Raw genomic sequence first — 27,965 nt, forward strand, 5'->3', positions numbered from 1 at the left:
AAAACCCAATGATGTTTCTCTTGCATTAGGTCAAAACTACAAATCCTTGTCCTGTAGTTCAGTCAGCCAGGAATGTAGCCAGCAGGTGGGAAATTCAGGGGCAGGGAGAAAAACAGAATGAAACACATTTCTGTATTGGCAAAAATCCTAGCAGAGATGTGGTTCTTCCAGCACATGTTTTTGCCAGGATCCTTTATTTAGTTTTCATAGCCAGAATAGGGCCTGGTGGCAAAATTATGTTTTTCCACCCTAGGAGGGTGTGCTATTACAGCTGTATCAGCCTGCATATTCTCCACAGTCCACAATCAAAGCAAAGTTGAGGAATTAATAGAAAGAAAAAACAATATATTCGCTTGCCAATGAGATACTTAGCTACTTAATCCTTTCCCAGCTTTCCTCCTGGGAGCTGGTAGAAGCCTGGAGTGCATGAGGAAAGCTGTGCCAATCTAAAGCAGGGTGTGAGTGCACTCAAGTGTCAGCTGTGGGGGTCCATGCTGGCTCCCAAGGTCACTGCAGCTGTGCTGCCTGTTCTGCTTCCCAATGTCCTGAGCTGAAAAGCTCCTGCAGGCTGAAGAAAGGGTCCCAAAAAGAAACCAAAAAGGGGGAAGACATTAAAAAGAAAAAGAAATAAAAAACAAAAGTCAGGAAAAAAGGGAGAGAAAGAGCAGCAAGGGAATGAGGTGGTTTTGGTGAAAGAGATTGCAGGGATTTCTTGAACAAGCTCAAGGGGGAAGAAGCTTAGATTGGGAGTCAGCTGTGGGGCAGGCTTGGGTACCTGGGGGCAGTCAGAAATTGCTGCCAGGCTGCAGGGAGCTGGGGTTAGCACAGCTGGCTGGCTTGAAGCAGGGCTGAGGCCCAAGGAGTTTTCCTGCACAGACAGGACCAGAAGGGCCATCTGGCGAGGCCATTGCTGGCAGGAGCCAGTCCTGCGGCTCCCTTGCAACTGCTGCCATCTTGTCCAACATGATCCTCCCTGTGTGTGCCCTGCAAAGCATCCAGCACCTGCCAAACTTGCCTGCCTGCCCCGCTCCACCCGCAGCAGGGGGGATGCACAGCCCTTCACTCAGGACAGTTTCGGAGCCTGATGTGCACACCTCAAGGCATGCAGCTGGCAAGCAGGGGCTCAGGGGCTCCTGTTGTAGGAGAGCACTGCTGGCAGCATGCCCTGCTCCTGCCCAGCATCCCACCCCCAGCATTTTTGCTGCTAACATGAGAAAGTTTGGGCTGGCCTGGTGGTGGCATTGAGGGGCTGGTGACACATCCTGTGACCGTGGGAGGGCTGTGTGTCTGCTGCTCCTGTACTCATGCTCCCACGGGGGCTGTCGAGGTGTGCGAGTCTGGCTGTTTGGGACGCTCCTTTGAGCCTGCCCCTGCTGAGACAACCACAGCAAGCTGAACACCATTGCCAGCACCCTGACTAGTGCAGGGTCACTGGGATGAAATAGGTACTTGGGCTTTGCTTGTGGTGGGAAGCACCCATGCGAGGTGCCAAGAGGCCTCTGCAAGTTGAGAATTGTCATTCATAACAAAACTGTGCTCCTCACTAGCACTGGCAGGAGTTTCCAGAGCACCCTCGGCATAGAAGGGATGGCTTGTGAGTGCGGAGGCGGTGCCGGGGCTGGAGGCAGCGCTGCCGGCAGCTCGCTGTGCTTTGCCCCCCGGCTGGGGCTGCTGCCCCGCGAAAGGGCTCAGCAGCAGTGACTCTGCTGCCGCTGCCAGAGAGGGCTGCGAGGGGTGTGTGGGGCAAGAGGTGTGCGGGGATGACCGGGCTGGGCTGCCGCGGGGAAGGCGACGAGGGCAGGGCCCCGCGGGGATGGGTTACAGAGCCGTTCTTTTTCCTTTCCCTTTCCTTCCCCTGCCTGACGGGCGAACTGCGGCTGCAGTACCTGCAGCTTGCCGAGTCAAAGTTGTTCCTCGAGCTGTTGATTACGGTTAATTAGCATTAATTTTGCCTTAAGTGGATCCTAGTTGCGCTCATTCTCTCCAGGGTTGCAACCCCTCCGGCGCCCCGGGCCCGTGGTGGGCGGGCGGGCGCGGGAAGGAGGGAGGGGGCGGCCGGGGCGGCGGCGCCATCTTGTGGGCGAGGGCGCGGGGCGGCGGGCGCGGGCACCGCCCGTCCCTGCCCGCCCCGCCGCCGCGGCACGGCCCGACCGGGCTCGGTGTGCGAGGCTCTGCCTCCCGCAGGCGGCGGGGGGCTGCCCGGGGGAAGGTTTAACCCCCTGGATCAGGCGGACCTAATGTGGCCCGCTCCGCCCTGGGCGCGCGTCAGCGCCAGGCCCGGCCAGGTGGGTGTTCTTGTGGAAGGTGTCACCCTGAGTAGGCAAAGCTCTCCCAGCAGGCGAATTCCCGCTGGCCGCAGCTTGCCACACAAGGAGCCAGTGAAGGAGAGCGGGTGGGATTCACCGCGAGGCTGAGGCACAGCCCTGAGAGTGCGTCAGGCCTGTGGGGGTAACTTAGTCTCTGGGAATCTTTCCAGCAGGTGAGCAGAGGAAAAGCAGGAGTGGGTGATTTCTAAGGCAGACTTGTTTTGCTGGTGAAAGGGAATTAGAGAACTGTCCCCTCCCTTCCCCATGGTGATGTCAACACCTCTAATTTTCCGTTTTCCCATCAAGTCACTGATCATTCTCTTCCCTGCAGCACATCAGTGGGTAGAGATGTCGTGAGGGCATTGGCAGCTTTTACCTCAGCGTCACGCAGCCCTGCTGAGAGGCACTCGACACACAACGGTGGTAAAAATGCTGGCAGGGGTACGGTCCTGCTCACGCTGGCTCTGCTATCACTCCTGCTGCCAGACAGAGGGAAACTCTGTGCCTTGGAGTCTGGGGTTAGATGACTCAAAGAGATTGTGAATCCTCAGAGGTGCACATGTTGCCACTGGCTGCCTTTCCAGCGATGGGGGTTTGAGCTGGTCTCTGACAAGGCAGCAAACCCGGAGCTGCCGTGCTGGGGAATGCTCTGAAGCGCTCTGTGCAATCAGGCTCGCTGAGCTGCTGCAGCTTTTCTGTGTGCCAGGCGGTGTTTCTCTTTTGGATGGTTGTGGTGTTAAACGCTTCAGCAATAAAGAGGCTTTGTTGTGGTCTCTGCAGCATTGCTTTTGCCTTGGCTAGCAGCAGCCTTTTTATTTGAATTAATGCTTTCCCTGGAGTTGGCTGTGGGGGCATGTGTGGGCTCGTGTGTGTGACTGGAGTTGTGGGTGTTCATTGGACACAGCTGTGAACAGGCACTTCTGGTAGGTGCAGCACTTGCCCAAACTTGTTGTTCATGCATGCTGGAACAATGTGCTTTTCCTCACGCTTGGGAATGCTGGCCACTATTGTGAGCTTTTTAAAGTGCTTCAGTGAAATTAATATAACTTTTCATCTACAGGCAGAAACAGGCTTGAATCTACCCCAATCCTGTATTTAATTTCAGGAAGTGTCAGCATTTGCTGCATCAAGGGAAGGACCAAGCCATACAGGTCGTAGCCAGTCAGTGCTGTGGTGGGTTTACAGCTGGCCAGGCTGTTCTCTCCTCATCATGCTGTAGAGATTGGCTCACATGCACCAACCTACTGTATAATACATGAGTGAAGGTCATACAGTGACCCGTTTCTTTGGTGCTTTTTAATTTATTTCCTTTGGCACAGGTATCCTGGTTTAGTTCCACGTAAGTTTTGGGGAGATCAGTTCAGTCCTGCTACTGGCTGGTAATAGCAACTCCCCAGCTTTTCCTCATCTTCCTCCCATTTATGTCTCCAGGGCTAAAACTCAGTTCAGAATCCCCAGACCAAATTGAATTAGAATTTAACATTCAAAGATTCAGGCTCCCTTTAGGCTCTAAGGAACAGAATGTCATCCTGTCTCGTAGTTAATAGCTGCTGGGTAGTCGTTTCAAAGCCATTTCTTTTCAGTGAGCTCTACCATAGCAAATCCCAGCAGTGAATGTATTTCTGGCCTGGCTGTGCCTTTAATCCCACAGCTGAGTCTTATGTGTGATCTCTTTTGAAATGCTAGAATTTTTTTTTTTAAATTCCAGACAGCGATATTTCTAGGACTTGGCATTTCGAGTGGCAACAGGATTGTTTATAGGAAGAGAACAGAAAGGACGGAAGGATGATGTTGACCTAGCAGCCCTACAAACCTACCACTCTTAATCCACTTATCACCCTGAATTCCTGAAGCAGATAAATGCTGATAACAGTTAAAACACATCACTGGCAGGAGCAGCATGTTCTGTCCTCTAGAAATACATCAATATTGGAAATCACAAAGCTGCGTGCTACCATGGGGATGAGCGTGATATAAGTGCTGAGGAAGCCCTCACTATTCAGTGGAGTTTTTCCACTGGAAGGTAGTGAGCCCCTCTTCCTTCTCTCTCCCTGCCCCAACCACCTTGAGATGCTGTGCAGGCCTGAGAAAGGCTTCTGAATACTGTTGTGACCCCAGAGCCACAGCTGCCTGATCTGTGCCTCCATATCTGAAATACCAAGTGGGCCCCAAGTGTCTTGTTACTGCTTTTCATTGTCCTTGCTGCTCAGCATTAAGACCTGTGAGGAGTGATTTCCAGCTGAGACCAGCCCCGTGCAGCTCACATCAGCATGTCTTGGGGAGAGGCGTTGGTTTTGGCTAATCTGAGCTAAACCTTCCCTGGAGGAGTGCAGCTGCTGCACCACTTTGTGCAGCAGAGCCACACAAAGCCACTTTCTCCTCTCCCCATCTGTCAGGGCTCTCGGAGAGGTGCTGGAGCCATCCCTGGGCATTGTGCAGCTACATGTCCCCTCTTCCTCCTGGGGACCTGTCCCAGGCTGAACAGGAGAAAGAATGCTGTAAACCAAAAGTTGTTTGGAGTAAACCTCGTTCCTATAAAGTCTGGAGGCATAAAACAGCTGATGTTTTAGAATACATGGAGCTTACAGGCTCATCTGCTGCCTTAGGTCTTTCCCCACATGACCGTCCCACACCAGTGTCTGCAGCACAGCACCCCATGTGAATGGGCACCCTTGAAATTGCAGCAAAGTGCTTTCCTGTGGACAGTGCAGTTGTCTCACAAGAAGTGTGAAAGGAGGAAGCTGCCTAAAGAGAAGTGAAGACCTCTCAGCCTCAGGAGTTTTTATGAGTCAGATGCTGCTCAGCTGTTGCATTGCAGATGTCTTAGCTAAAAACAAGCGTTCATTGAAAATCAAAGACTTCGTGAGTATAGGCGGCAGGAGCCTCCCACAAAACGTGGTTTTTCTCCTTCAAAGGGCTCTCCTTAGATTTGCCTACAATAGATTACTTAAAGCTTGTCTGCATTGCGAAGCTGAGTCAGGGCCAGCATGGTGTGGATCTGAAATGCTCCAGCTGTTCAGCACAAATTTGCTGTCTGGTTGTTCTCACTCTGTGGATGTGAGTGCCTTCCTCTGAAGGGACCTAGTGGAGAAGTCAGCTTTGCAGGGCTGTTTTGTGGAGTCAGGGGTACAGTAGAGGCTTTTTCTCTCTATTGACTACTCATGTGTGTACTGGTTCTCTGTGTTGAAGGCAAAACAGGTGATCCCACACTTAGTGGAAGGTGACAGAGTTTGTTGTAAATGCATGCGATGTTTTACAGTCATCAGGAAGCAAAGCTCTGTGTGTTACAGTGCTTGTGGTCTAGTCTTTGGACACCCGCTAGTGGGTCTGACACCATCCTTGTAGTACAGAGAAGTCAGCCCTGGTGTGGGGAGGAGTCTGACCAAAAAGCAGAAGAGCTTGCATCTGCCAGGAACTGCTTGCCAAATGCGGTGTGTGCACATCTCGCCCGTCCCTTCACAAGCAGGAGGGGATCAACCAGCTGCCCTGGCATGAAAATACCTGACAAACCCCCACCTCCTCTGCCTTTTGGATCTTTGTGTCTGGTTGCGTTCTTACAGCCTTTGACCTACCCGTCATGATCCCAAATCTAAAAGTCATCTTCCTGTTTCTTTGGTTGCTTCGTTGTGGAGGTAAACAGATATTTTTCTTTTTAATTCCTTTTGTTTACTCTCATGTTTTTCTTATTGGAGCAGTTCCAGCTGCTATCTTTTGCTAATTTCCAGAGATCCCCTCTAGGAATTTGCACGCTGCTGCTATTTCTGTCTTTTAAGCATTTCAAAGCTAAGAGAGTGAATCCTCAAGAAAGGGGGAACATGGGAGAAGGGTTAGATAACCTAAATAAAATGGTTTGGCTTTTTCCTCGTTATGTTCTTTTCAACCTAGTGGCTTCTGAGATAATATGAGAAGATGGATCTCTCCTCTCTTTTGTTACAGTAGTGCTTAGCTGTGTGTCTTACATGGAAACTATATTCATGTGTGTTCTGCTATGTAGAGATGAGAAGGATGATGAATAATTTTGAAAACTATGGCCCAGAATAAGCCAGCTGGGTTATCACACCCACAGTGTCTGCAGGCTTTTATTACCACCTTTCCATAATATTGTAGCTAGTATACACAGCACTGAGCATGTCCCTGAGGACTACTGTATGTATCTCACTTGCTTTTACAGCCAAGAACCTTTCTCTGGTGTTGTAACCTAAGCTCTTCGTTACTGTCAGGCTGTTGTACCTGGCTGTGTGATGTACAGAGAATTTTCCTTAACACATGGTACTTCCCAGCAGTCCTTTCTGGGCAGTAGCTGTGCCCTCTCTCCATTGTTGTCCCCCACCACGAATCCTCAGTGCTCAGCATTCAGCAGTGCTAAGGCTGAGTTGCCTTTTCCAATGCCAGCTGCTGCTGTGCTGAGGTGACACTGCTGTTGTGATGCAGCCTTAGTCCCTGGTGGCAGAAAAGCAAGCCTGGCTGTGCTCTGGGACAGCTTTAATACCTTGTTATGAGCCTGTTCATAGATGCAGAACTCCAGGGAATCCCATCAAAAACATAAATGGAAAAGCCTGCCCATCCCCTACTTTCTCTCTCTACCTTTTTTTCCCTCTTCTCTTTTCATGTCTCTGAAAGAATCCTTCATTTTGTGAGAAGACTTGTAAGTTTCCAGTTTCCTTTCTCAAAGAGCCTCCTCTTAAGTTGCTTTATATGTGATGTTCTATCAGTTGACAAATAAATACATTCAGAGACTGCCTGATATTGAACCCTTTGTCTGGGAACCAAAGAAGTCCTGTACCCCAGTCTCCTTACTAGCCTGTGGCTCACTCTTAGGTTTTTTTTTCCTTTTTATTAAACAAAACAGGGAGTGAACTGTAGTGTGTTCCCCCATCTTATTCGTCCTTTCTTTTAACTTCTGACATCATTGTCTGCTGAGTTACAGTGATAGATTACTTTAAACTGCCTTGTATGTATTAGAAGGAAGCATAAGAAGGGCATGTCTCATCTCTGCCTGAGATACTGTCATGTATAAATACTTAAGATCTGCAGTCATCTGCAGATAGTTCCCATAGCTAACACTGAGCCTTGTGCTTTGCTGTTTTAGAGCAGCAGAGGCTTGGAGTGATTAAGCTGTGGCTTATTTCTCATGGCCCTGGTGCTGGCCCCTATATGGAATATGCAATATTCTTCCTCACTTTCTATTCAGAAATACACAGCCCCACTGATAACACTTGCTTGTGTACAACACCTCTGCCACAGAGCCAGCACAGGGCCACATGTACATTCCCAAGTGTGGTTTATACATTAGGAGTTTCAGGAGATGTCCAGCTAACATTTATCTTGGAAAATTGCTTTCTATTCACCTGCTGTAAATATGTTCATACACCACTGCAAAATCAGTTCACTTCCTGCTTAATTTCCTGTCTTTCTGTGTGCTGCTGTTGTGTGGAGGAGCTCACAAGAGAAAAGGGGAAGCCTGTGAATGCAGCAGGCTATCATGGATCAGACAGCAATTACCCAAGAGATGTGGCAGATCACACAGGGCACATGCTCTGAATCACTCAGCTTCTGACAAGGGCCAGCACTGCGTGCTGTGGGCGTGCTTCCTGGTGTATGGTTGTTTTCAGAGTGATCCTGTCTTTGGGGCAGCCACCCTCTCCTCACTAAAAGTGAGGTTAGGTGACTGCTAACAATTATTACCTTTACAGGAGGAAATGTCGATGTACAGCAGAAACCTCCAATCCAGGTTGCCTTGCTCAAGGAAGAAATATCCATCCCCTGTGAAGTCATCTTCCCTTACATGCCTAAATACACCAAATTTTCAATTGACTATTACTGGATTAATTCACTGCATCAGAAGACAACTATCTATAGTAAGGAGGAAAATGTAGCCATTCCTTCTGGAAAAGAGAATAAGACTGCTGCCTTACCTTACAACTACAGAATAAACACCTCTTCTACTGGCACATACTACTGCAAGGTCAAATGGAATGATATCCAAAAAGTGGGAAAGGGAGTGTTTGTCCATATTAGAGGTAAGTAAAAAAACAGAAAGTAAGGGCAGGAAGTTAAAAATCAGCTGTATCTGGCTATGGAAACCTGATCTTTGCTCTTGTTTTTCTCTTTCCATGCATGCTATGAAGTCAGGTATGAATAATGCTTTATGCCCAATACTAATTGCCATCAGAGTTGAAATGCACTCGGCACAGGTGTTCTGCTCTTCCCAATGTATAGATGGGGACATAAAGAGGCAGTAATTTATATCTGCCCTGCCAGATGGGAATCAGGATCTATCTAGGGACCCTGATCTATCCAGGGACCCTGAACACTGGATCAGACAGTGCTTTTAGGTGTCAGTGTTCAGGAGACAGTGTGGTTTGTCCTTCAGCAGTGTGACAGAGGCAGCTGATAAGGTCACTCATTAGGGTGCTTGCTGTTACCACATGTACAGATTCAGCATGCTCAGTTTTAGGGACTCATGAACAGGTTATGGCCTCACCAACATGCCTCCCTCTTTTCCATTTGGTACAGGGAGTTGGTTGGTCTGTTAGTGAGCACAGTGGAAAGCTTGGTGCAACATAAGAGGAATGTTAAAAGTGGTAAGGAAGTGCACTCTGCTGACTGGCTGGATGTGCATTAATGAGTGTTGGATATGAAGAACTTGTTAATCCAAATGCAAAGAGCTGTGATGAAGTAGCTTTGCTGTACTGGTCAGAGGATACCTGCAGTACCCATCCTCCCAGTTCGTGTGGCCTATGTGCATTCCACCATCTGTCTTTCTGCTCCTACCACAAAAAGACCTTTGCCAGCCTCTGTCTACCAAATTTCTTGTCTCTCACAGTTATATCACCACCCTCTGTGAAGTGGAGCTGCTTATACCCTGCATCTTCTGTGTGATTCTGCAGCTGCACCCTGCCCTCTGTTCAGTCAGAGTATGTTTGAAGGGTGTGTGCATTTCTGCCACTATATTCTGCACTCCTGTATTTTAGTTTCCTCAAGGCTCTTTCCAGGGTTAAAAATACAGCAGGGTTACAGCTTGCACTCACATTGTGAACCTTTTTGCCTTCTTTCTTACAGATACAGGATACATAAATACCTCTTATGGGTGGGAAATCCTTGTTACCCTTACTGTTCTTCTTGCTGTACTGAGCATCACCGCAACAGCTCTGCTTCTGTGGAAAAGAAAGGCAAGTAATAACCAAATAAAAAGCAATACCTGGTGCATCCTAGGAATTAATTCCATTTTTTTCTAACTTGGCTGAATAGAAAGTCCCCATGCTGAAATTTTCCATGCTGGGTGTCTGATCCAGTTTATTTTCTTAAGTTTTTCTGAGAAAAAAGATTGCAGGAAAGACAAAATGAGTAAGTGATTTGCCCATTAAAGAAATTCTGGCAATCATTTTGACTACAGCATGCTCTGCTTTAAAGCAAGGATTTGACACAGTGCAAGAAGGCACACTAGCAGTGTGCTGGCCTTGAGAATATTCCAGGAGATGTAGCCTTGTGATGGGATTTTGGAAAATTGCAGTTTGTGCATACTCAGTCTTGGCTTTTGTCAATTTACCAGTTCAGTTGCCTAAAACCCTTGTGAAGGGGCCAGTTAGACAAGTAATGTCCTGTGCACCCAGGCAAATCTGTTACAACCCTGTGGCAGGACTTTCCCTATTTCTGATCCTCTTTCAAGTTGGATGTTACTCTTTCAAGGAGTCTGGAGCTGCATTCCTGAGCTTGGGCACCATAGCAAAAAAACTCTGTGGAATGATGGGGACCAACGCCTTGGACAGCTGGTTGGCAGAGAAAACATTAAGAGACAGAGTGAAAGGGAAAGGTCAGGGCAAGGATCTCAAGGAAGCTTGTATGAAAATTACAAATAACTGAGAAAAACAAAAAAAAAAAAGGGATGAGGATTGGTCTATACAATCTCCAGGGACACCTTCCATTAGCAGTGATTCTGTAGGCTGGAAGAATGAGCCTCAGGGGGGAAATTGGGACTGGAATATGGAGTGAGGAAGCACTAGGAGGGTCTTAGGACTGGATTGCCAGAGCCCCTTGGGTGAGGAGACTGGTGTCCCAGGTTGGGACCAGCTGAGTAAGGAAGTGGAATCTGGGAATCTGAGAGCAAAAGGAGTGGGGAAGAAAGGATTTGAAGAGTGGAAGAAGAAAAGCCAAAAGCAGAGCTAGAAGAGCTGGATGAGATGGACCCTGTGTAAAAAACATCTGGAGTCATAATATTGGAATCCCTGTTGTTTGGGGAAAACCTACTGCTTCTAGTACTGCCACCCTCAGGTGTTCCAATAGCATCATCTGCATTCTTCCAGAGATCTCAAGGCAGGCCTGAAAATACCCCTACGTCTTCTGGAATGGAATTTGGGATTGTTGGTTTCTAGGTAGAGTATGCCCAAACTCCTTGAAGCTGCTCTCTGCCACCCCAACAGCAGACTCTGTGCATGCTCTTTTATGTGGAGGCTGTGCTGCGTGTCCAGTCCTTCGACTCCAAGGAGCATCAGGTTTCAGCACACACAGCCAGAGATCATGAGGCTGAAAACAGCACGGCAGCAGTTGGCAGCCCAGCTTATCTCCTGAGATTTACCTTGCAGGCAGTCTGATGTGGGGGACAGAGTGTGAGAAGTAAAGGGAGTCAGCTGGAGACAGGCCCCCATCTCTGTTTGCCTCAGGAGTGTTTCTGTGGGGATGAGGAGGGGAGGCACTGTCACGACTCACTGATTGGCATCTCTGGGTTTTGAGGTGGGCCAGTGAATCTCAGACTTATAGCCTCTCCTTGGGGTCTGAAGAGATTGTGCAGTCATTACATTTGCCCTCCTGCAGAACACAGCCCATATTTCTCACCACAGCTTGCTCAGACCTGCTGGTTTAAAAATGTTTATCTTTAAGAGAAGCTATTTAGCATCCTCCTTAGTTACTAATGGACTGGAAAGCAGTTTGTCGTTTTCATGTGATGTGAATATAATCATCCCACTTCTTTCTGAATTAGAACAGAGATACTTAGCAAAGCCTTCTGCCTTTTCTGCCTCTTCTCTTGCTTGCTGAGCAGGGCTAACCCTTCTCTGTGTGTGCACGGAATGTGTTCAAGGAGAACTCGTGATGCAAGAAATATTCAGACAAGGGTACCTTCTTCTTTCAACTCCATGCTGGACTTGTGCATCCATGTATCACTGACTAGATATCACCATTAATGATTGTCTGGTGCTCTTCTGTAGACTCTTTGTATTAGGAAAAGCTTCCCTGCCAAATCCTGATAAAAGTAATTTCATTTTGCTTCTCTGAAATTCCTCTCTGCACTATGACCAGTGCCCTGCTTTACTCCCTGTCTTATAGCATTGTTTTGTGCTGCTCAGTACTTACACCCTTCAGCCAGTAAGGTTTTGGTGGTGAAAGTGCTTTATATGTACACACAGAGCCCAGTTCTCCTTTCCACTGCTCCAGTGTAAGTCACTGGATTCTGCTCTTAGTGAGGAAAGTAACCAGCACATGTTGTACAGGCACTGCCAGCACTCTTTCTTGTGGAAGCATTCAGGAGGTGTGCAAACAGCTGGCTTTGATATGACATTGGTATTCATTTTAGCTTTGGGGACATGTGATTTTCTCCAAATGTGTCATTTGGTGTGTTGTCCTGAGCAGGTGTTGTGCCCTAGAAGGAACCAGCCAAATATCCTGAGACAGAAGGTGGAAACACAGCTCCCTTCAGCCAGCCCACCACCACTACCACCTCCTGTCTATGACGTGAGTACCAGAATCACCCTTCATCTCCTCTGTCCACATCACGGTACAACCCTTCCTTTCCCTGCCATGCTACAGGCAATGCCAGTGTCATGGTGTGAAACATAAACAATATCTTCATACCAGCCTGGTCTTGGTGACCTTGCCCTGCTTGGCTTCCCTCAGGACTGGGTGTGTTCCATCCCAGTCCCAGGCATGGCCTCCCCAGTGCCCGAGCTTTGCCCCACGCCCTGCTGAGCAGCACAGAGCAGCAAGTGTGGGGCCAGGGAGGGTTCCTGGTGGAAGAGGTAGAAGGGTCTCCAAAAGTCAGGAAGAGGGACTCTCAGCCCCACTTTGTACTGCAGAGTGTCACAAGGGCATGGCCTTCCCATCTGGAGAATGATGCCTCAGGAAAGGAGCAGAGACACTATGCCCTGACCAACCCCCAGCTGTTTTGGGCCTCTGCTGTGGCATCTTCACTGGTGTCAGTGTCACAGACCACTCCAGTCCTGAGCAGACACACTGGCTAGCAGGGGGAGATGGACAAGGAGAAAGTAAAGGGAGTTTCTTTTTTTTAAGCATTTCCCTTTTCTTTGTATAGGATCTCCTTTTCATTTCCCAAACTGCTCCCACTCCTTGAGCCACACTTGAGCCACTGCTCCCACTCCTGTAGCCACAGTGTCCTAGGTAGTAGAATTGAAGTAGCTCCCCTGAAATGTCAGGCCTAGACCTCAGCTACCTCAAGTAACCGTGACTCCTGATCCCATTTACAACCTGTCCAGCTCCATTTTATATGGATTCCTTTTTCTTCTTTTACACCTGTGGGATGGCTGCTCCACTAAGAAGGAAAGGGTTAGGTTTTTTTTCTTGTGATCTGTGGGACCAGCGAGGAGGAATAAAATGAAAGTGAGTAGAGAAGGATGTTGCCTGAATATTAGGAAACCTTTCTGTCTGTGAGGTCTACAAGGGCTGGAAAAGTCTCTCCAAGGAAAACCTACGAGCTCTGCTGCATTAATCATTTAAACTAAACAAAGCAAAGCTCTGGAGAATGTACTACAGAGAGGAGATAATCTCTGCCAGGGAGGCAGGAGACCTGATCAGGGGCAGATACCTACAAGAGGATGAGCCTGCCCCTTCTCATTCTCACTCTGTGGGGTTGGGGGGGGCACCTTTTTGTGGCCCTTTAATTTTTGGAGTAGCAGTTTAAAAGAGAGCACTGTGTATTGTATGTGATATGTTTATTCTGGGCAAAAAGCAATGCTTTGGGTAAAGGAGGTTGCAGGTTATAAACCTTTTCATTTGTGTCAAGTAATTTCTTTTTAATTCAGGCTTATAAAAATCCGAATGGGTAGTTTCCTGCTGAAGTGGATGATTTCTGCAAGGAGACAAAAAAAAAATCAAATCCATTTCTCGCTCAGTCGGCCTCGTCATGCATCCTTAGCTCCATCTTAATTACATGTTTCATCATGTTATTCTGTTCAGGCTCCACTAAGGCTAATATAGCAAGCCAGCAGAGCCAGCCTTAGGCACAGGCAATCCCAGGAGCTGACTGAGCCCTGTGCTTGCAGGAGCCCTATGGAGCTGGCCCAAGAAGCCTTGCTGTGAAGCCTGTTAACCACACACCAGCTGTTCAGGGCTCGTGGCCAGCCCGGTGTGCAGGGCAGGTGGCTTGGCCCTCTTTGGCAGGGCTGCAAGCAGCCTGGGACCATCTCCTGCATGCTGGGGGGTACGAGTCTGCCCATGGGAGTTTCCTCTGTTGTGGAGCAACTGCTGCAGTGGGAGGGCTTGAAGCAGCAACTCCCACTCCAGACAAGGCACAGGCTGAGAGCAGGGCTGTGATGTGGAGAGCAGCAAGCACAGCCCTGCGAGGCATAGTGGGCAGGGGAGGAGAGAGGGTGAGAGCCCTGGGATGGAAATCTGCATTGGATGGGCCCTCACAACAGATGAAGGGAATAGAAAGTTGACAAATCTTATTTCCTTTAAATGATAACTGGTGCTCCGCAGCTAAATTTTATTTGGGCTCTGCATGGTGTAAACTCAGCCCTGCAAACTGTGTTTGAAATAGGTGAGCTGTGAAAATCTATTGGTGGGGGTTGAACTCAGTGCTTAATTCATGGGGAAGGAAAAAATATGTGATCAGCATTAGGGTAATCTAAGGCAAGGGAAAAAAGGAAGGACAAGTGAAAAGTAGCTCCCAGTGATGAGATAAAGAAGGAGGTCAGAGATCAGGGGCTGGACAGGAGGCCAGCACATGCTAGCCATGCTGTCTCTGTGGGAAAACAAGAGGCTGGAGTCTGGAGGAAGGTGAGGCCAGGGAATCACAGTGTCCTTGCAGGTCTGAAGCTGGGAGCAGAAGCAAGAAGAGGGAGCAGTGGACATCAAAGTAACAGATGCTGTTGGAACTGGCTGGCACAGCTCATTAAACCCTCTGTGCTATCTTACACGGTAGCAAGGCTCATCCCTGGTGTGGGAAGGGTCCTAACACACCTTCTGCAAAGTTGTCCTGCTGAACATTCCTGGGAGAAAATACCTTCCCCAGTGGCTCTTCTAGGTGCCACTATATATTTTGTGGTCCCTGAGGGTGGCTGTATGCAATGGAAAGTATACAAGACAGCAGAAAGCCTGGTAATAAGGGGGCAGCTGGGAGCCCACCCTGTTCTCTCTATCCTGCCTTCCTTGACCTCTCTGCCCTCCTGCAGCTGTAGAGTAGCTCTACCTCACTGCACTGCCCAGAACCAAACCTGTATATCCTCTGACTTCCAGCTTAGCTGCTCAGTTAACCAGCAGCTTGGAAATAACAATCTGAGGGACTTGCTTCATCTGTTTTACACTTCAAACAAGCTTTTTTTGAGCAGCAAACAGAACTCCTGCAGTGCAGGTGCAGTCAGGTTCCAGAGCACAGGAAATTTTCCAGGTGTGAGGGAGACAGGAGGCTGTTCAGGGATAGGAAGGCATCTGTCAGCAGGGAGGAGAGTGGCCTGTGTGCCTTCACTGTGACAGTAGCAGGTGATCAGTGACCAGGTAAAAGTAATTAACTTGCAAATGGTGCTTGGAGACACCAGCTCTCCAACTGGCCGGAAAAGGACCAGCACTGTTAACAGCCTGCATGAGAAGAAGGCATGTGAGGGAACGGAATCTTTCCTGGCAGTTGAACCTTGCTTGCAAATAGCTTCAGACTGGAGTAGAGAAAGAGGCTGCCTGTCCTGCCAAGGGGACATGGAGCCAGGCTTCTGGAAGCTCAGCACACAAGACGAGGTCGTCACTGTGAGCATCACAAAGAGAATTGAAAATGAGAGTGAGGAAATAAAATTTTCTGTGTGCACGTGCAGATGGTGGGGATGTCTGAGTAGGCAGAGCAGGTTTTTGGGAGCAGGAAGCAGACAGGTGAAATAATTTGACTGTTTCCAGAGTAGCAGTGGGAATGTGAGAGCCATGTGGTTCCCCATGCACTAGGGCCAGCTCATGTCTAAGTGCCTGTTTATTCCAAGGCTCATTTCCCAGTGCTGCTTCTGTATCCTCTGGCCCTGTTCAAAGCTCTGTCCTGCTGGCCATGATCCTTAAAGATGCTGAGTGTTTGCAACTCCACATGAAATTATGAGGGTTCAAGTGATTGGCAGCCCCAAAGAATCCTCCATGTTTACTCATCCTTCTCACTGCATTACAGGGTGCCTCGCTCTCCACTAATACCATCTGCCCCTCTTGCAGCAGCAGCTCCTCCCATCTTCCTGTTGCCAGAGAAACAGCCACCTTGGCAACCTGCTGTCATCCTTGAAACACACATGGAAAAGTCCTCATGATTGTTATGTTTGATCCTTCAGGCAGATCTGGAATATCACTCAAACTGACATGCATCTCTTGTGACACGATTACCTGGGGGACAACGGGTGCATATGCATGCAGGGTGTGTGTGTGTTTCTCTGTGTAGCTGAGTGGGACCATGGTAATGTTTGAGGGCCTGGGAGCATATGGATTTTTTTATTATTCTTTGCTCATTCAAAGAAGAAAGGAGACTTCTGGCTTGGGGAAAAAAAAAAACAACAAACAATAAACACAAATTGTATTCATTTTCAACAGCTTCTTCACTTCAGGACCCCCAGCCTCTCCCGTTTTCTCACCTTTGTGTCTCCAGAATAAACATGAACAAGAACTTGTGGTTGTCAGGCACCTAAACAGTCTTGGGTGGTGCAGAGCACTGCCTCTTACCTGTGGTCACCCTGGTGCACAACTTAACTTTGCATGCTGGGACTATTCTGGAGCAGAGGGAGGTAGGGGCATTGGCATTCTTCTCCACTGCCTTACACAGGGTAGGCAACATCAAAGCCTGTCTCTGTAAGCCTGAAAAAAAGAAGATGATGCAGCTGTACTATAGAGATTTCAGAGGAAAAGGATTTTCTGTTTGCCCAAGTTAAGGTCAGGAACTTCAAAATTTTGAAGGTGGCAGGGGTCCCTAAAAAATGTCAGGCATTCTATGGGGAGCAACCCAGTGGGTAATTAGTTATATTAAACCTAAGTATTTTATTTGACACCTACTTTCTTCTCTTTTCTCTGTGCAGAGCCTGGATGTGCAGCAAGTTGATGTCTATTCTAGCCTCGAGAACAACACAAACAACCCATCACACAGAAAGAATTCTCCAGGGAAGGTAAGGGCCAGGGCCATGTTCTTGGAAAGTTCCCGTATGCCCTGGGCACCTCAGGGAAGAAACCCCACACAATCTCATGACCTAGCAGGCAGTAAACGTGTCTGCAGTCCCACCAGAAGGAGAAAATGAGATGTGACATGCACTCACCAGCTGGGCTGCACATGTAGCCTCTGTTCCCTCTTCCAGCAGAGCCCTGGCTCCTGCAGCTCTGCCAGTTCTGGCACTCACAGTTTTGTGCAGATGCTTTGCTGTATGACGTACGCTGAAAGGCACCGAGGGGTTTGGCATCACTGCTCCCTCTGAACAAGACAGGCATTCATGAGGAGTTGGGCAGGTGCTGCTCCTGTTATTGCCCTTTCCAAATTGTTTAGGCAGCTGAGACATCCTCTGGGCTGAAGGAATCAGTGCACCAGCAGCAGACCCTGAACCACAACTTTCTTCTCACCAGCACTAGGCACCTGAGAGCCATTTCATGGTAGCAGAAGCCAAGATGGTTTGAGCAGAGGCTCAGCTTATACAGTCTCTGCTGTCAGCTCTAGTGCTCAGGAAAAGGCAGTGTGGGTATGTTTTGGACTTGGATCTTCTTCTTCTTGGGCTGAGAATTATGAGTGAGAGACAAGGAACTAAATTTACTCACAGTGAAAATAGAGGCAACTAGGAATATGCAGGTGTAAATCAGTTGTGGGGGCCACATGAAGCAGACCAGAGGCCCACACAGCCTTCTACCCTCCCTTTGGCAGGCATCAGCTGTTTCATATGGACAAAACTTGCATCAGGCACTCCAGGGAACATTTCCTTCTTATCCTCAGAACCTAATTTTTCTTTTCTTCTCCAGACCTCTTATCTGCTTAAAAAATATATTCTCTTCCATTGCTAGAAAATGTTCCTGGAAAACATCTGCTGCTCTCTCCCATTAATGTTCTATTGGGGGAGAGTTTCCTTGGTTGTACCAGCCCTCTCTTTCATGAAGGACATGTGTCCAAGACATTTTCACAACTCCCACCTTTTAAGAAAAGGTGGTCTAAAATCAAGCAGCCCCCTTTGTGTCAGAGCTCCTTGTTGTGTGGTCTGGTCCCATGGCCACTGGCCTCCTGCAGTTACTGCTGTGACACCACCATGGTGGTGGTAGCAAAAGCAGTGGCAGGCTCCTGGTTATTGAGGAGAAGGATGGGTTGTTCCATATGGGCTTGTCTTATATGATGCATTGGAAAGGACAGCATCCCTGCATTTGTGTTTTGCTGCATTTTGAATTATTTGGATAGGGGCCCTCTTTCTGATCCTGTTTACTCTTCTGTATACCTTTACCAGCTGCTCCCTCTGAAATGATTCAGTCTGGATGGTAAGATGAAGTATGTGTGGGGTTTTTCCCTACCAGGGAGCTGTCTAGGCTGTGCTGAGTTGCTTGTGTGTGGCCCACACCATTCAGCTGTTGCTTGGAGGGACAGAGGGTCTGTAAAACACAGCAGCAACAAAGCAACAGCAGAGGAGAATCTGTGTGTGAGTGGGTCTGGCACTGGCAGCCTCGGCCAGGGTGGGGTAGAGGCAAAGCAGGGATGGGAGAAAGAGAGGAGAAAAAAGCAGAGAGGGGATGGGGTGAACTCTCACACTGAGAGCAGACAACTCCAAGTGTCCTCAGTTCTTGTGCTGGTGTGGAGGCTCACTCTGCTTCAGGGGGTCCAGCCCAACCCTTGCTGTGGGAGCCTGCACAATTGATGGGGGAGCTGTAAAGGGAAGCAGGGCAGAAAGCCTCAGGAAAAGAGCATTTGCATGCTGTCACTCTGGACTGGTGGCCAGTTTGGATAGCAAGGGGTTAATCCTCCATGCTTTGGAGGTGCCTCCACTCAGCACTTTTGTAGTTTCCCTTTGGTGGTGGCAGCAGAGAAAATGCTAGTGTAGGTAGGGCTCAGTTCAGCCGGTGGCATTTTAGCTGCTTGCTGTGTAACCTTGCTTACAGCAGGCCTGTGCCACACAGCACTTAAAATATCAGTCTGTCAGCGCCTTGTCTACACAAGGAACGGTCGTGAGGAATAGACTCAACTGTTGAAGAAACAGGATTGAGGAGGTCAGGGAATTCCTCCTTCACAGAATCCAAAGTGATTTATTTTCTTACGGAGTCCAATTTTCCCTCCCCTCCCTGTCTGACAGTTTTTTTGGGGAAGAGTGACTCGTAAAGGAGGAGGCATCTTTATCCCTTGGGCTGGATTAGTCACGTTCGTCTCTGGTGGAGCAGCATTTCTCACTGTAGTGGCTTCTGTTTCAGCAGATCACTTATAGCCATTTCTAACAGAACAAACGTCAGTGTCTGCTTATTAAGAATTAATTAATCATCTTTTGAATAATTTTCCTCCATTTCATTTTTCTCCTTTTCATCATTCTGCAGACACCTAAGAAGCAAGAAAATCTAGAAGAATCCTCTGATACATTGTATGAGAATATCTAACAGGGAAGATACCAGACATCTTTCTCTATGGCAGAGCTACTCTCTTACATCCCTGATGAGATGCAGATACACGGAGAGATCCACACTGACTTCAGAGCACAACCACGAGGGAATTGTGAACCCCTTGCCCCTTCTAAACTGCCCTTCATTAACAAGAGAATGTATCTGTTGAAATCCCTCGGGGCTCAGTCTGCATTGATGCAGCAAAGCTATTTTGCTGCAAAGCTGTTTGATGCAAAAGAAAAGCTGCTTTTGTCAAGCACTTATCTTGGGAATGGGCAATCTGTGAAGGTTTCTCTCACCTGCCCCGGCTGAAATACTTAACTGTTGATCCTCTCTGCAAGTGGCAGGACAATCCAGAGACTTCCCTACTTGCTGGCTTGATGTTCCGATCCTGACCTGCAGCCGCTCATCTGATCCTATGCTTGCGGCTTTGCCGAAATGGCCATCAGGACTTCATGCATAGTTTAATCAGATCCAAGCATCCACCTGCCCATTTCCCTTTCTCAGGAGCCCCACAGCAAACACGCTTTCTCATAATCTGCTAATCCCATCAAGTAGTCACAGATGCCTGCTGCGACCTTACTGGGGCGACTCAAATCAGTGCCTGTAAGAAAATGCTTCCCCTTCAGCAATATCAGCAGTACACGGTGAGGGCCGGATACATTGATGGAGATAAAGGTGGAGAAAAGGAACGCAGAGAAAATATCCCTTCCTGACAACGTCTCAGTGACAGTGTCCATTCCAGAGCAAGAAAGAGGAACAAGGAGGTGGGAACGTGAGGAAACTCTCTTGCTGGGGCTGCTTAAGCCGGGCGGGTCTGGGGCCAGGCTCCAGCCTGCCGAAGTCCGAGGGGAGCTCGCCGGTTTCCTTTTCTTCTTGGCAGTGGCCATTGTCATCGCTTGGGATTCTGAGCCTCTGTGGGAGCAGGCATGGGCAGACCCTCTGCCCCACCAAAACCAATCGGTTTGCCTTTGTTTCAGCTGGCTGGGGTAGAGTGCAAAGCTCCTTTACACGCCCCCACCGTACATTACTGGCCAGGGAGATCAGTTCTGAAACTTAGAACAACTGGAGGAAGGAGGCCTTAGAAGTGAATTTGCTATCCAAATTCTCTCTCCCCTGTCAGCTGGAACTTGCCTACCATTTGTGTTGATGCATCTTCTGGTTCTGATAGGGAAGCTGTTATAGTAAATAGCTGTATAACATGATCAAACCAGCACATCAAAAAGCTGAGGCTGTTTTATCTCATATTAAAAACAACAACGAAATAACCAAACAAAGCCAACCCAAAATAAGAATATGCAGCATAACTTGAGAGGAATTGTAGAAACCTCTTTAAAGAAGAAGATCAAATTAAAATTGAGCTCCAGGGTCATAGGACCCTCTCTAGCTGAAGATAATGTTGCTATGTATCAGAGATAGAGGCTGTGGAAAATGTCTCCGGGGCCTCCAACCTTCCTATACCATGTTTAAAGAGATAATCCGCTTATTGCTTTGCTCTTTTTATTAGAAACCATTTCAAACATGCAATTTGGACTTTCTTTAACCACAGAAAAATGTTTTTTCTCTTCCCAGCACTGAGAAATTCATTTTAGAAAAGGCAATGAATGGACAGCATGTCTTATTAGATCCATTTATAATTTCTTAAGTGATCATAACAATTATAAATATTTTTGAAGTAAAAAGTTTTACATTTTACTAATACGACCAGGAAATATTTGTGCTCACAGAAGAATTTACAGAGGATTGTACAGGTATAACAATTCCTTTCCTTAACAAATTTGAAGAAATGATGAGATGAATTATAAATATGTTGCAGTATGGCAATAAAATATTCAGCAGATGCTGGTGGATTAGATGAAAAGTAAAAACTTTCAAAATAATGATGCTTAGGTTTTGTGTTTTGTTTTTTAAATTTTATAAATGTTAAAAATACTGGATGCAACTGGAAATTTCTGGGCAAGGATCTCTCTTTGCAGTGAGTTGATTTGTCTTGTGTTTCTGTTACCTTTTAAAGTAGCATGTTTCTTACATTTATGCCTGAACAATTCCATATTAAAAAGCTGAAGCTGTTTAAAATAAAACATGAAAGAAAGAACAGTATTTGGAATGGAAAATGCTATTCTAGAACAGTCAGTGCTGAAGTACTGGAAGAATCACACCAGGTTCTGATCAATTAAGTGAAAAATGAAAAATTTCTAAGAAACACTGGCAAATGTGAGGATTTGGGCTGTGTGCCAGACTTTGTCAAAATCAGGGTGGGGGTTGCTGTGTTGATTTCAATGGCTTTTGGGCTGGCCCTGAGGAAGGCAAAAGGCTGCTGCATGAGGAAAAGGAAGTTTAAAGCTATGAAGCCCCAATCTAAAATCACTTCTTTAGTATTATGCACCATGGGCAGCAACAGCTTGTGTGAGAGAGAAAAGCATAAAGCAGAAGGCTGTGAGAGCAGGGATGTTTTTAAATGGTATGGAGTTTTCCAAGGTGGTATGAGGAAGTGCCTGAAGGCACAGGTAGGAGAGACTATGAAATATAATTTATATAATATTGGTATAGCTACTTTGTAGCAGAGATTTGTTCAGGGAAAAGGCAGTCACTTGATCTTTTTGTTGTCATTTGGTCTTTTTGTCTTACCTGGCTCTGTGGCCCATGAGGATAGGTGCAAAAAATGAGTGCTACTAGCAAGAGGAAATGTGTTCATTTCTAAGTGTTAGGCAATTGGGAAAAAAAAAAAAAAAAGGAAATGATGGATCAGTTTCCCCAGCTCCACAAATATGAGAAGCAGTGACTGGCTTATTGTGTTCACCCTGTACATTTTGCTTTAAACTGAACGCTGAGAATGGATTCCTGTTAAAAACTGTCTCTAAGGGCTTCAGCTTCACTTGCTTCCCCCAGCATGGTGCTCTTATGCACAGAGCAGGCTCCCTGGTAGTGGTATAACATTTGATTCCCAGGTATTGAATTATCCTTTTCTATTGGCAGGATTTCAGGGAAGTGGAGGCCTGTTACCAAAGTAAGCAGTGGTGTGAGGTAGAAGTGCACTGCCTGCCTTCTTCTAAAGGAGGTGCTGTGTTTGGACTAGGATCCTTTGCCCACATCACCAGACATGTGCCTTTGGTCCTGAGAGTGAACTGCCACAAAGGGTGCTGGTGACACTGAGGTCATCTGTTTCCTTTAAATGGACTCCTTCATAATGCTTTACAGCAAATTCTTATTTGAGAAGGCAAAAACCAGGGTGCAATTGAGAGGTTTGTTGATTTGATCTTTTTCTGCAGAGGACAAGCTCTTGCATGGGTACTGGTTTGTCATACAAAACAGTGCAAACTATATTTTCCTTTATCTGCAGACAAGACCTTACTGTGGTAGATAATGCCAGTGAAACACGTGTCCAAAGTGTTCTCCTTCATCACTTCTGTCTTCTCTTCTTTAGCCTTCTCAGGGGTGTCTCTACTGCAAATCATCTCTAAATACCCAGCTAGGGCTGGTTCTTTATCAAGGGAAGCACTTGACTGCGCAGCACCCATGAAAAATGGTTGCTAGGCTCTGGTTTGCACTGCTGTCCTACCCAGAGTGCCCTGCAGGTGTGTGAGTCTGGGCCAAGGGCAGGGGTCTCTCTTCCAGCTGGCCTCTCTCTTGGGAAGACTTGGTGCTCTTTTAGCCCTTGGCCATGCCATATTATGACCCCGTGAGACAAGGATTTAGGGAAGGCAGTGAGTGAAGCCACCAGATGGTGCCCTAGGTCCTCTCTGCTCTCTTCCCTGTCCCCTGCGTGCCCACATGCCCCCGCCAGCTTCCCTGGTAACCCTCAGACCACAGACTCCCTGGGGGTGGGCAGCTACAGGCACACAGAACATCCCCAGCCAGGACTGTCTGCCACCCCTCGGGCTGGTGACTCTGACACTCCTCAAAGGTCTGCACCTTGGCCCAGGTGCCACCAGCACCTGTGAAGAGATGGGAACAGGACAGGCTCCCCTCTTTTGCATCCATGATGTCTGGAGCAATTGCTTCATCAGATACCAATGTCTGGGCACAGGACTGCCCATGCAAGGGACAGGAGAGTGGCTGCTGACACCATCTCTGGGTCAGAGTGGCATCTGAAATCCAAAATTAGCCAGATGTTGGGGGCTGCTTAGAATTGCCACCACTTTCTTTCACCATTTGGAAGAATCTTATCTTGGGTTTGGGAAAATGTGTGTCTATGGTGAAAAAAAATTCTTTGCACCATATGCTGCTTCTCTTCTTTCTTATGTCAGGAAACTGATGAAGGCTCAGATATTGCTCTTTCTGTGGTGGTCAAGATGTGCAACACACAGTGAATTATCATTGAGAGTTTATGAAGAAAAAAGGAGCAGCTCAACAGAGCACCAGTGATCTCCAAGAGAAGAAAGTGAACCTTCAGTGTCTTCTTTTCCTTAATTCTTGGACAAGCCAGGCTCCACTTATTGTGAGGCATGAAATGTTTTTCTTTCTTAATAATGAAGTAGAAATGCAGATTACAATTAGTAACTAGTATGTCACTAGGTTCTTCACTATTAATACCTAGGCCTGTAAACTGCTGGAATGTGTTGTGAGCAGTGAAACTTCAATGTTCACAGCATCTGTGCATCAGAGAGCTGCCACTGTGCAGCTGCCTGGGGACAAAGTGTGATGGTGCCCTGACAGTACCGGGCAGGTTCCTGTGGGAAGTGACACAGAGAAGCTGCTTCTCGGGGAGGGACTGTTTCAGCAGGAGGGGAGGGCTCCCGTTCCAGGAGGAAATCTTTCTCACTAGCTGATGAACCTCTCCTAGAGCTCCTCTTTTCCTTCAGCTTTCTGAAATATGTGGGTTGTGTTGTATCACTCTGGGCCACATGAAGATTTGGATATACAGCTGGTAGGGCCAGGCAGGTCAGCCACCCTGCTTTAAAGAGTTAGAACGTAATTATCCAAATTGGAACAGGGTGAACATGAAAAAGCTAACATATGGGCTTCTTCAAAACGTTGTGTCTTTTAATAACCTGTCAGGGCCTCTGGTTTCTATCCCATCTGAAAGATTCATCTGCCTACAATTTTGTGCAATGATATCTGAGCACTTCCAGGGGTAATAATTGTATCCAAAATACCTGTGACACAGTGAGCTTCCCTCCCTTGTGAGAGAATTAGTGCTGTAATGCCCGTAATGGTGCTTTTGGCACTGACACGTACTATTAAAATCAAAGGTTTCAGAAGTTCTTGCAAGGCTCAGTATGTCATTTCAGCTTCATGCATGGAAAAAATGGAGACTCAGGAGCTTAAATGACTTTTCCAAGACTACAGAGCATCAGAGGTGAAGTTTGGAAAAGAATTCAGGTTTCTGTGTTCTTAATTCTATCAGGTTGTCCAGGAAGAAACCAGTAGCTGGTTAAGTAAGAGCTACTGAGCTACTTACAGTTTAGGGAAAAATAAAGTTTCTTCTTGAGTCACCAGCACTGGGTCCTGCTGCACTTTGCTTTTCACTTTTGATTTCTCATGCAGGTATCAGTCAGACCTGCATCTGCCTAGCTGAGGTTGCAAAGCTGCAGAAGAAGTTACTCCTCTCTTTTACAGAGGCATCCATCATTTTTACAATAAGGAAAGCTTATCAGATCCAAATTACCATAAAAAGTCCAAATATGTATGCTGTAATTCTCCAAATAAATGTTTACAGAGGGAATGTGCTGAGTTGTTCATCCAACCCATGAAGTCTTTCTGATTGCTGAAGAAGTTCCTGAGCTTATGGAGAAGAAACCAAATGACTGCAGCTGAGTTGCAAAGGCTCTCTCCACTCCCAAGGAAGGAGGCAGGGAAATCCCTACCATCACAATTAGATGCTGGAGAAGGAGGTGTGAGGAGAGGTGATAATGCTGATAGTTATGAGAATAGAAATGCTTGCCATTCTTTTTAATGCTTAAAGGAAACCACAGTTTTGAAGTGATGTAATTCCTGCTCAGTTGGGTTGTTTATTCAGACAGTGAAACGCAATGCTGTGCTGGCACATGGGGGAGAAAAAGCAAAATTTCATCTTGGCTCTCTTGGGATTTCTGTACATTTTCTGACTCATTCAGGTAAAGGCAGGGTGTGAATCTGAAGTATGTAGCTCTCCCAGCATGGCCCTCTGTGCAGATTGGCCCTTTGCTAAGAAAGGTGCAGGATGCAGGTGGGGATTCTGAAGAACCACTTTAATAGAAGGAATTGTAACTGTTCTCCCCAAAAGGTTTAAGGTCTTGCTGTCCATAAAAATCAGGTTAGCTATTTTGGGTTCTTGCAGAACTAAAATGAATACAGCATCTCTCATTTCCAGTCATGATAAGTCACTAGATATCAATTCTTAATTGCTTGATTAATCTTGAATTTTCAGAGCTGACAGTGCCTGTCCAAGCACTTAGACAAGAACTACATTTGAAAGAAAGGAGAAAATGCTTCTTTTTTCTTTATTTTTTTTTCCTTTTATTTAAGCATGGTCTGCAAGGTAAGAGCATGAAATTACAGAGATTTGTAACATGTTGTCCTGAGAAAGATGGACCATTAAGCAGAGTGCAAATGAAGCAGACACAGGTTTGTGATAAGCTGGGGGGGAGGGGTGATGGATTAATTTTAGCATATGCTTCAGTAATTCCTTACAAGATTATATCAAATATTAGTATACTTACATTTGCTGTATATTTGTGTGTGTTAGGCCATGTTTTTCATGTACATAAATAAGCAGAAAGGGTTCCTTCATGAAGCTCATGACATTTCTATGTAGAGGAAGACAATTTAAGGTCAACACTTATGGGGGACTATACTTTTGTGTGCTTTGTTATGGGTGAACTGATAATGATCATGCACATGCCTCCCTAAAGGGTGGTGTTTAAAAAATATGGACCAAATTTAAAAGAAAAGCCATTCAGACTCTCTTTGGAGCATTTATAAAATTGTTTGGGTTTATTTTTCCCCTGTTTTTTCTTCCCCCCAGCAATGAGTGTGTGGCACATCTGGGCTTAGCAGTGACATGGTGTATCAGCCCTTGTTTTGAAGCAACATATTAAACTGTCAGGTCTCCTTTTCTGTATAGCAGGCAGGCTAGAAGATATGATGGCACAATGTGATGTAAAGGTATTATGGGTGCAAGCTTTCCTGTGTTACATTTTTTACATCCTGTCTTGGTTTCATCCCTCTAACTATGGAATATGAAAGATTTTTTTCATTCTAATTAACAACTCTATCTGCCACAGACCTTGGAAGAGGTTAGTGCTGCCCAAGACATCTACTCCAAGGTCTGTGTAATCCCAATTAATGTTTATTAAAACATCACTGCTGTTTTCTTGCAGATGGTGAGCCCGTGACATCTCAAGGAAGTCATAGTGATAAAAGGGAAAAATTCTGACAATAGACCTTCCCCCCCACAGCCCTTCTCAATACAAGACTCCATCTATGGTTACCAACATGGTTATTTTGGTCTACAAGTGCCTCCAGCAATGGTGTGGAGAAGGGAGATTTCCACGTACTGGGCTGGGACCTATTGCTCTGCAGATGTCCCAGTCTGTGAGCAGTTAAATGGTCCCAAAGGCATCTTGTCCTCATGCAATCCTTTCCTGCAGTCAGGGTTTCTTTAGTGGTTTCTTGTGTGCTTGTTTCCATAGTCTTGTGTGATGTGAATCAGGTGGTGGGAGCTCCTGTGGGATGCTGTCTTGCAGTCTTGTAGATTAATGTTTCCTTTACTTAATTTACTTTATATTTATCCCATTTATACTCGCTCAGACAACCCTAAACATTCCTTCTTGCTCCCTGGTGCTTCTGCCCCTGAAGTTCTCACCTGCAATTCCCATGATGCTCTTCACAGTTGTTATTTGGCCAACCTACACACGCTGTAATCCCTTCCATCTTTTTGTGTTCCTCTTGTTTTATTTCCCTCCAAGTTGTTGACATGTAGCTTGCACCGCGTTGTCCAGAGCTAAACATGTCTTCGAGCTGCGGTCTCACCACTATATTAAAAAATGGGACTATTGCCTGTATCTCTGAGAAGAGGTCTCTGCCTTTACAACCCCAAATTAAATTAAGTGCATGATTTTTGCTGCCATATCACATTGCAAAAACATATTAAATCTGCTGTCTACTGTCTCCCCGAGGTCTTCTGGCATTTCTGCTTTCAGTGCTTGAGCACAGATGATTCCTCTCTTCACCTCAATTTCTGTCTTTCAGCAGCTCGTGTGTTGTACCTACTGCCTTTGTAGACACGTGGGATCGTTCAGGGTTCCTCTTTGAGGAACAGCAGTGTGATTCCTTACACATAAGTAAATTCCCTCTCTTTTTTTTTAGCATGAAATAATCTGTCTCCACCATTTCCCTTCCAGGCTGTCCTATGATGATCTCTGCCTCAGTGCAATTAAAAAGCGTGTTACTCTTTTTGGTTTCCAGATTTTCCTATTTATAACTGTATAGAGCACTGGCCTGTATGTTAATAATCTGCCACAATCTGTTTGAATGTCGCATACTGAGGATCACAGGTTGGAACTCTTTTTCTGGAGAAAAGAAAATGCTGTTCTTGCCTTAGGAAGTTTCTGTCCCAAATGTCAAGAATATGGATTAGCTTTTCTTTGGTGGGGAATGACATAGTAAAATGTTGCTTTGTGCGGGAGACTGTTTCTATGGGTGGCACAACACTCTGAAATTAGCTTCCTTGGGAAATAAGGTCTATCTATCACATGAACTGCCATTGTCCTCATTTTCTATGGTATAAACACAGAGCAACATGAATAAAGGGGATGAAACAATCATGAAACCAAAACTTTGCTCTATGCATCGTTTTCTTTCTGGGGAGAGAACAAAAAAAAATAAAACCAATCCCTTCATATGACAGAAGGTATTCAGAGCAGCTAATGCAGTCCTGGAAAGTGCTTGAAT

At 46.6% G+C, this 27,965-nt stretch overlaps 1 protein-coding gene across 9 annotated transcripts; it reads left to right on the plus strand.

Annotated features, from left to right (window-relative positions):
* Positions 1-1,299: 1,299 nt before the first annotated feature.
* On the plus strand, positions 1,300-27,771 carry NFAM1 (NFAT activating protein with ITAM motif 1). Of its 9 annotated transcripts, none has more exons than XM_064420057.1 (7): positions 2,331-2,479; positions 2,638-2,747; positions 8,000-8,326; positions 9,369-9,478; positions 11,931-12,032; positions 16,562-16,648; positions 23,339-27,771. In XM_064420057.1, exons 3-7 carry the CDS (start codon positions 8,092-8,094, stop codon positions 23,399-23,401), a joined length of 597 nt encoding a protein of 198 aa, XP_064276127.1. In that variant the 5' UTR covers positions 2,331-2,479; positions 2,638-2,747; positions 8,000-8,091; the 3' UTR covers positions 23,402-27,771. The 9 variants fall into 9 exon arrangements, with proteins under 9 accessions (XP_064276130.1, XP_064276132.1, XP_064276131.1 ...); XM_064420058.1 differs by having other exon boundaries at positions 2,638-2,729; XM_064420059.1 differs by having other exon boundaries at positions 2,638-2,726.
* The last annotated feature ends 194 nt before the right edge of the window (positions 27,772-27,965 follow it).

The sequence above is a fragment of the Passer domesticus genome, chromosome 5 (assembly GCF_036417665.1).
Source record: "Passer domesticus isolate bPasDom1 chromosome 5, bPasDom1.hap1, whole genome shotgun sequence".
Classification (NCBI taxonomy): Eukaryota; Metazoa; Chordata; class Aves; order Passeriformes; family Passeridae; genus Passer; species Passer domesticus.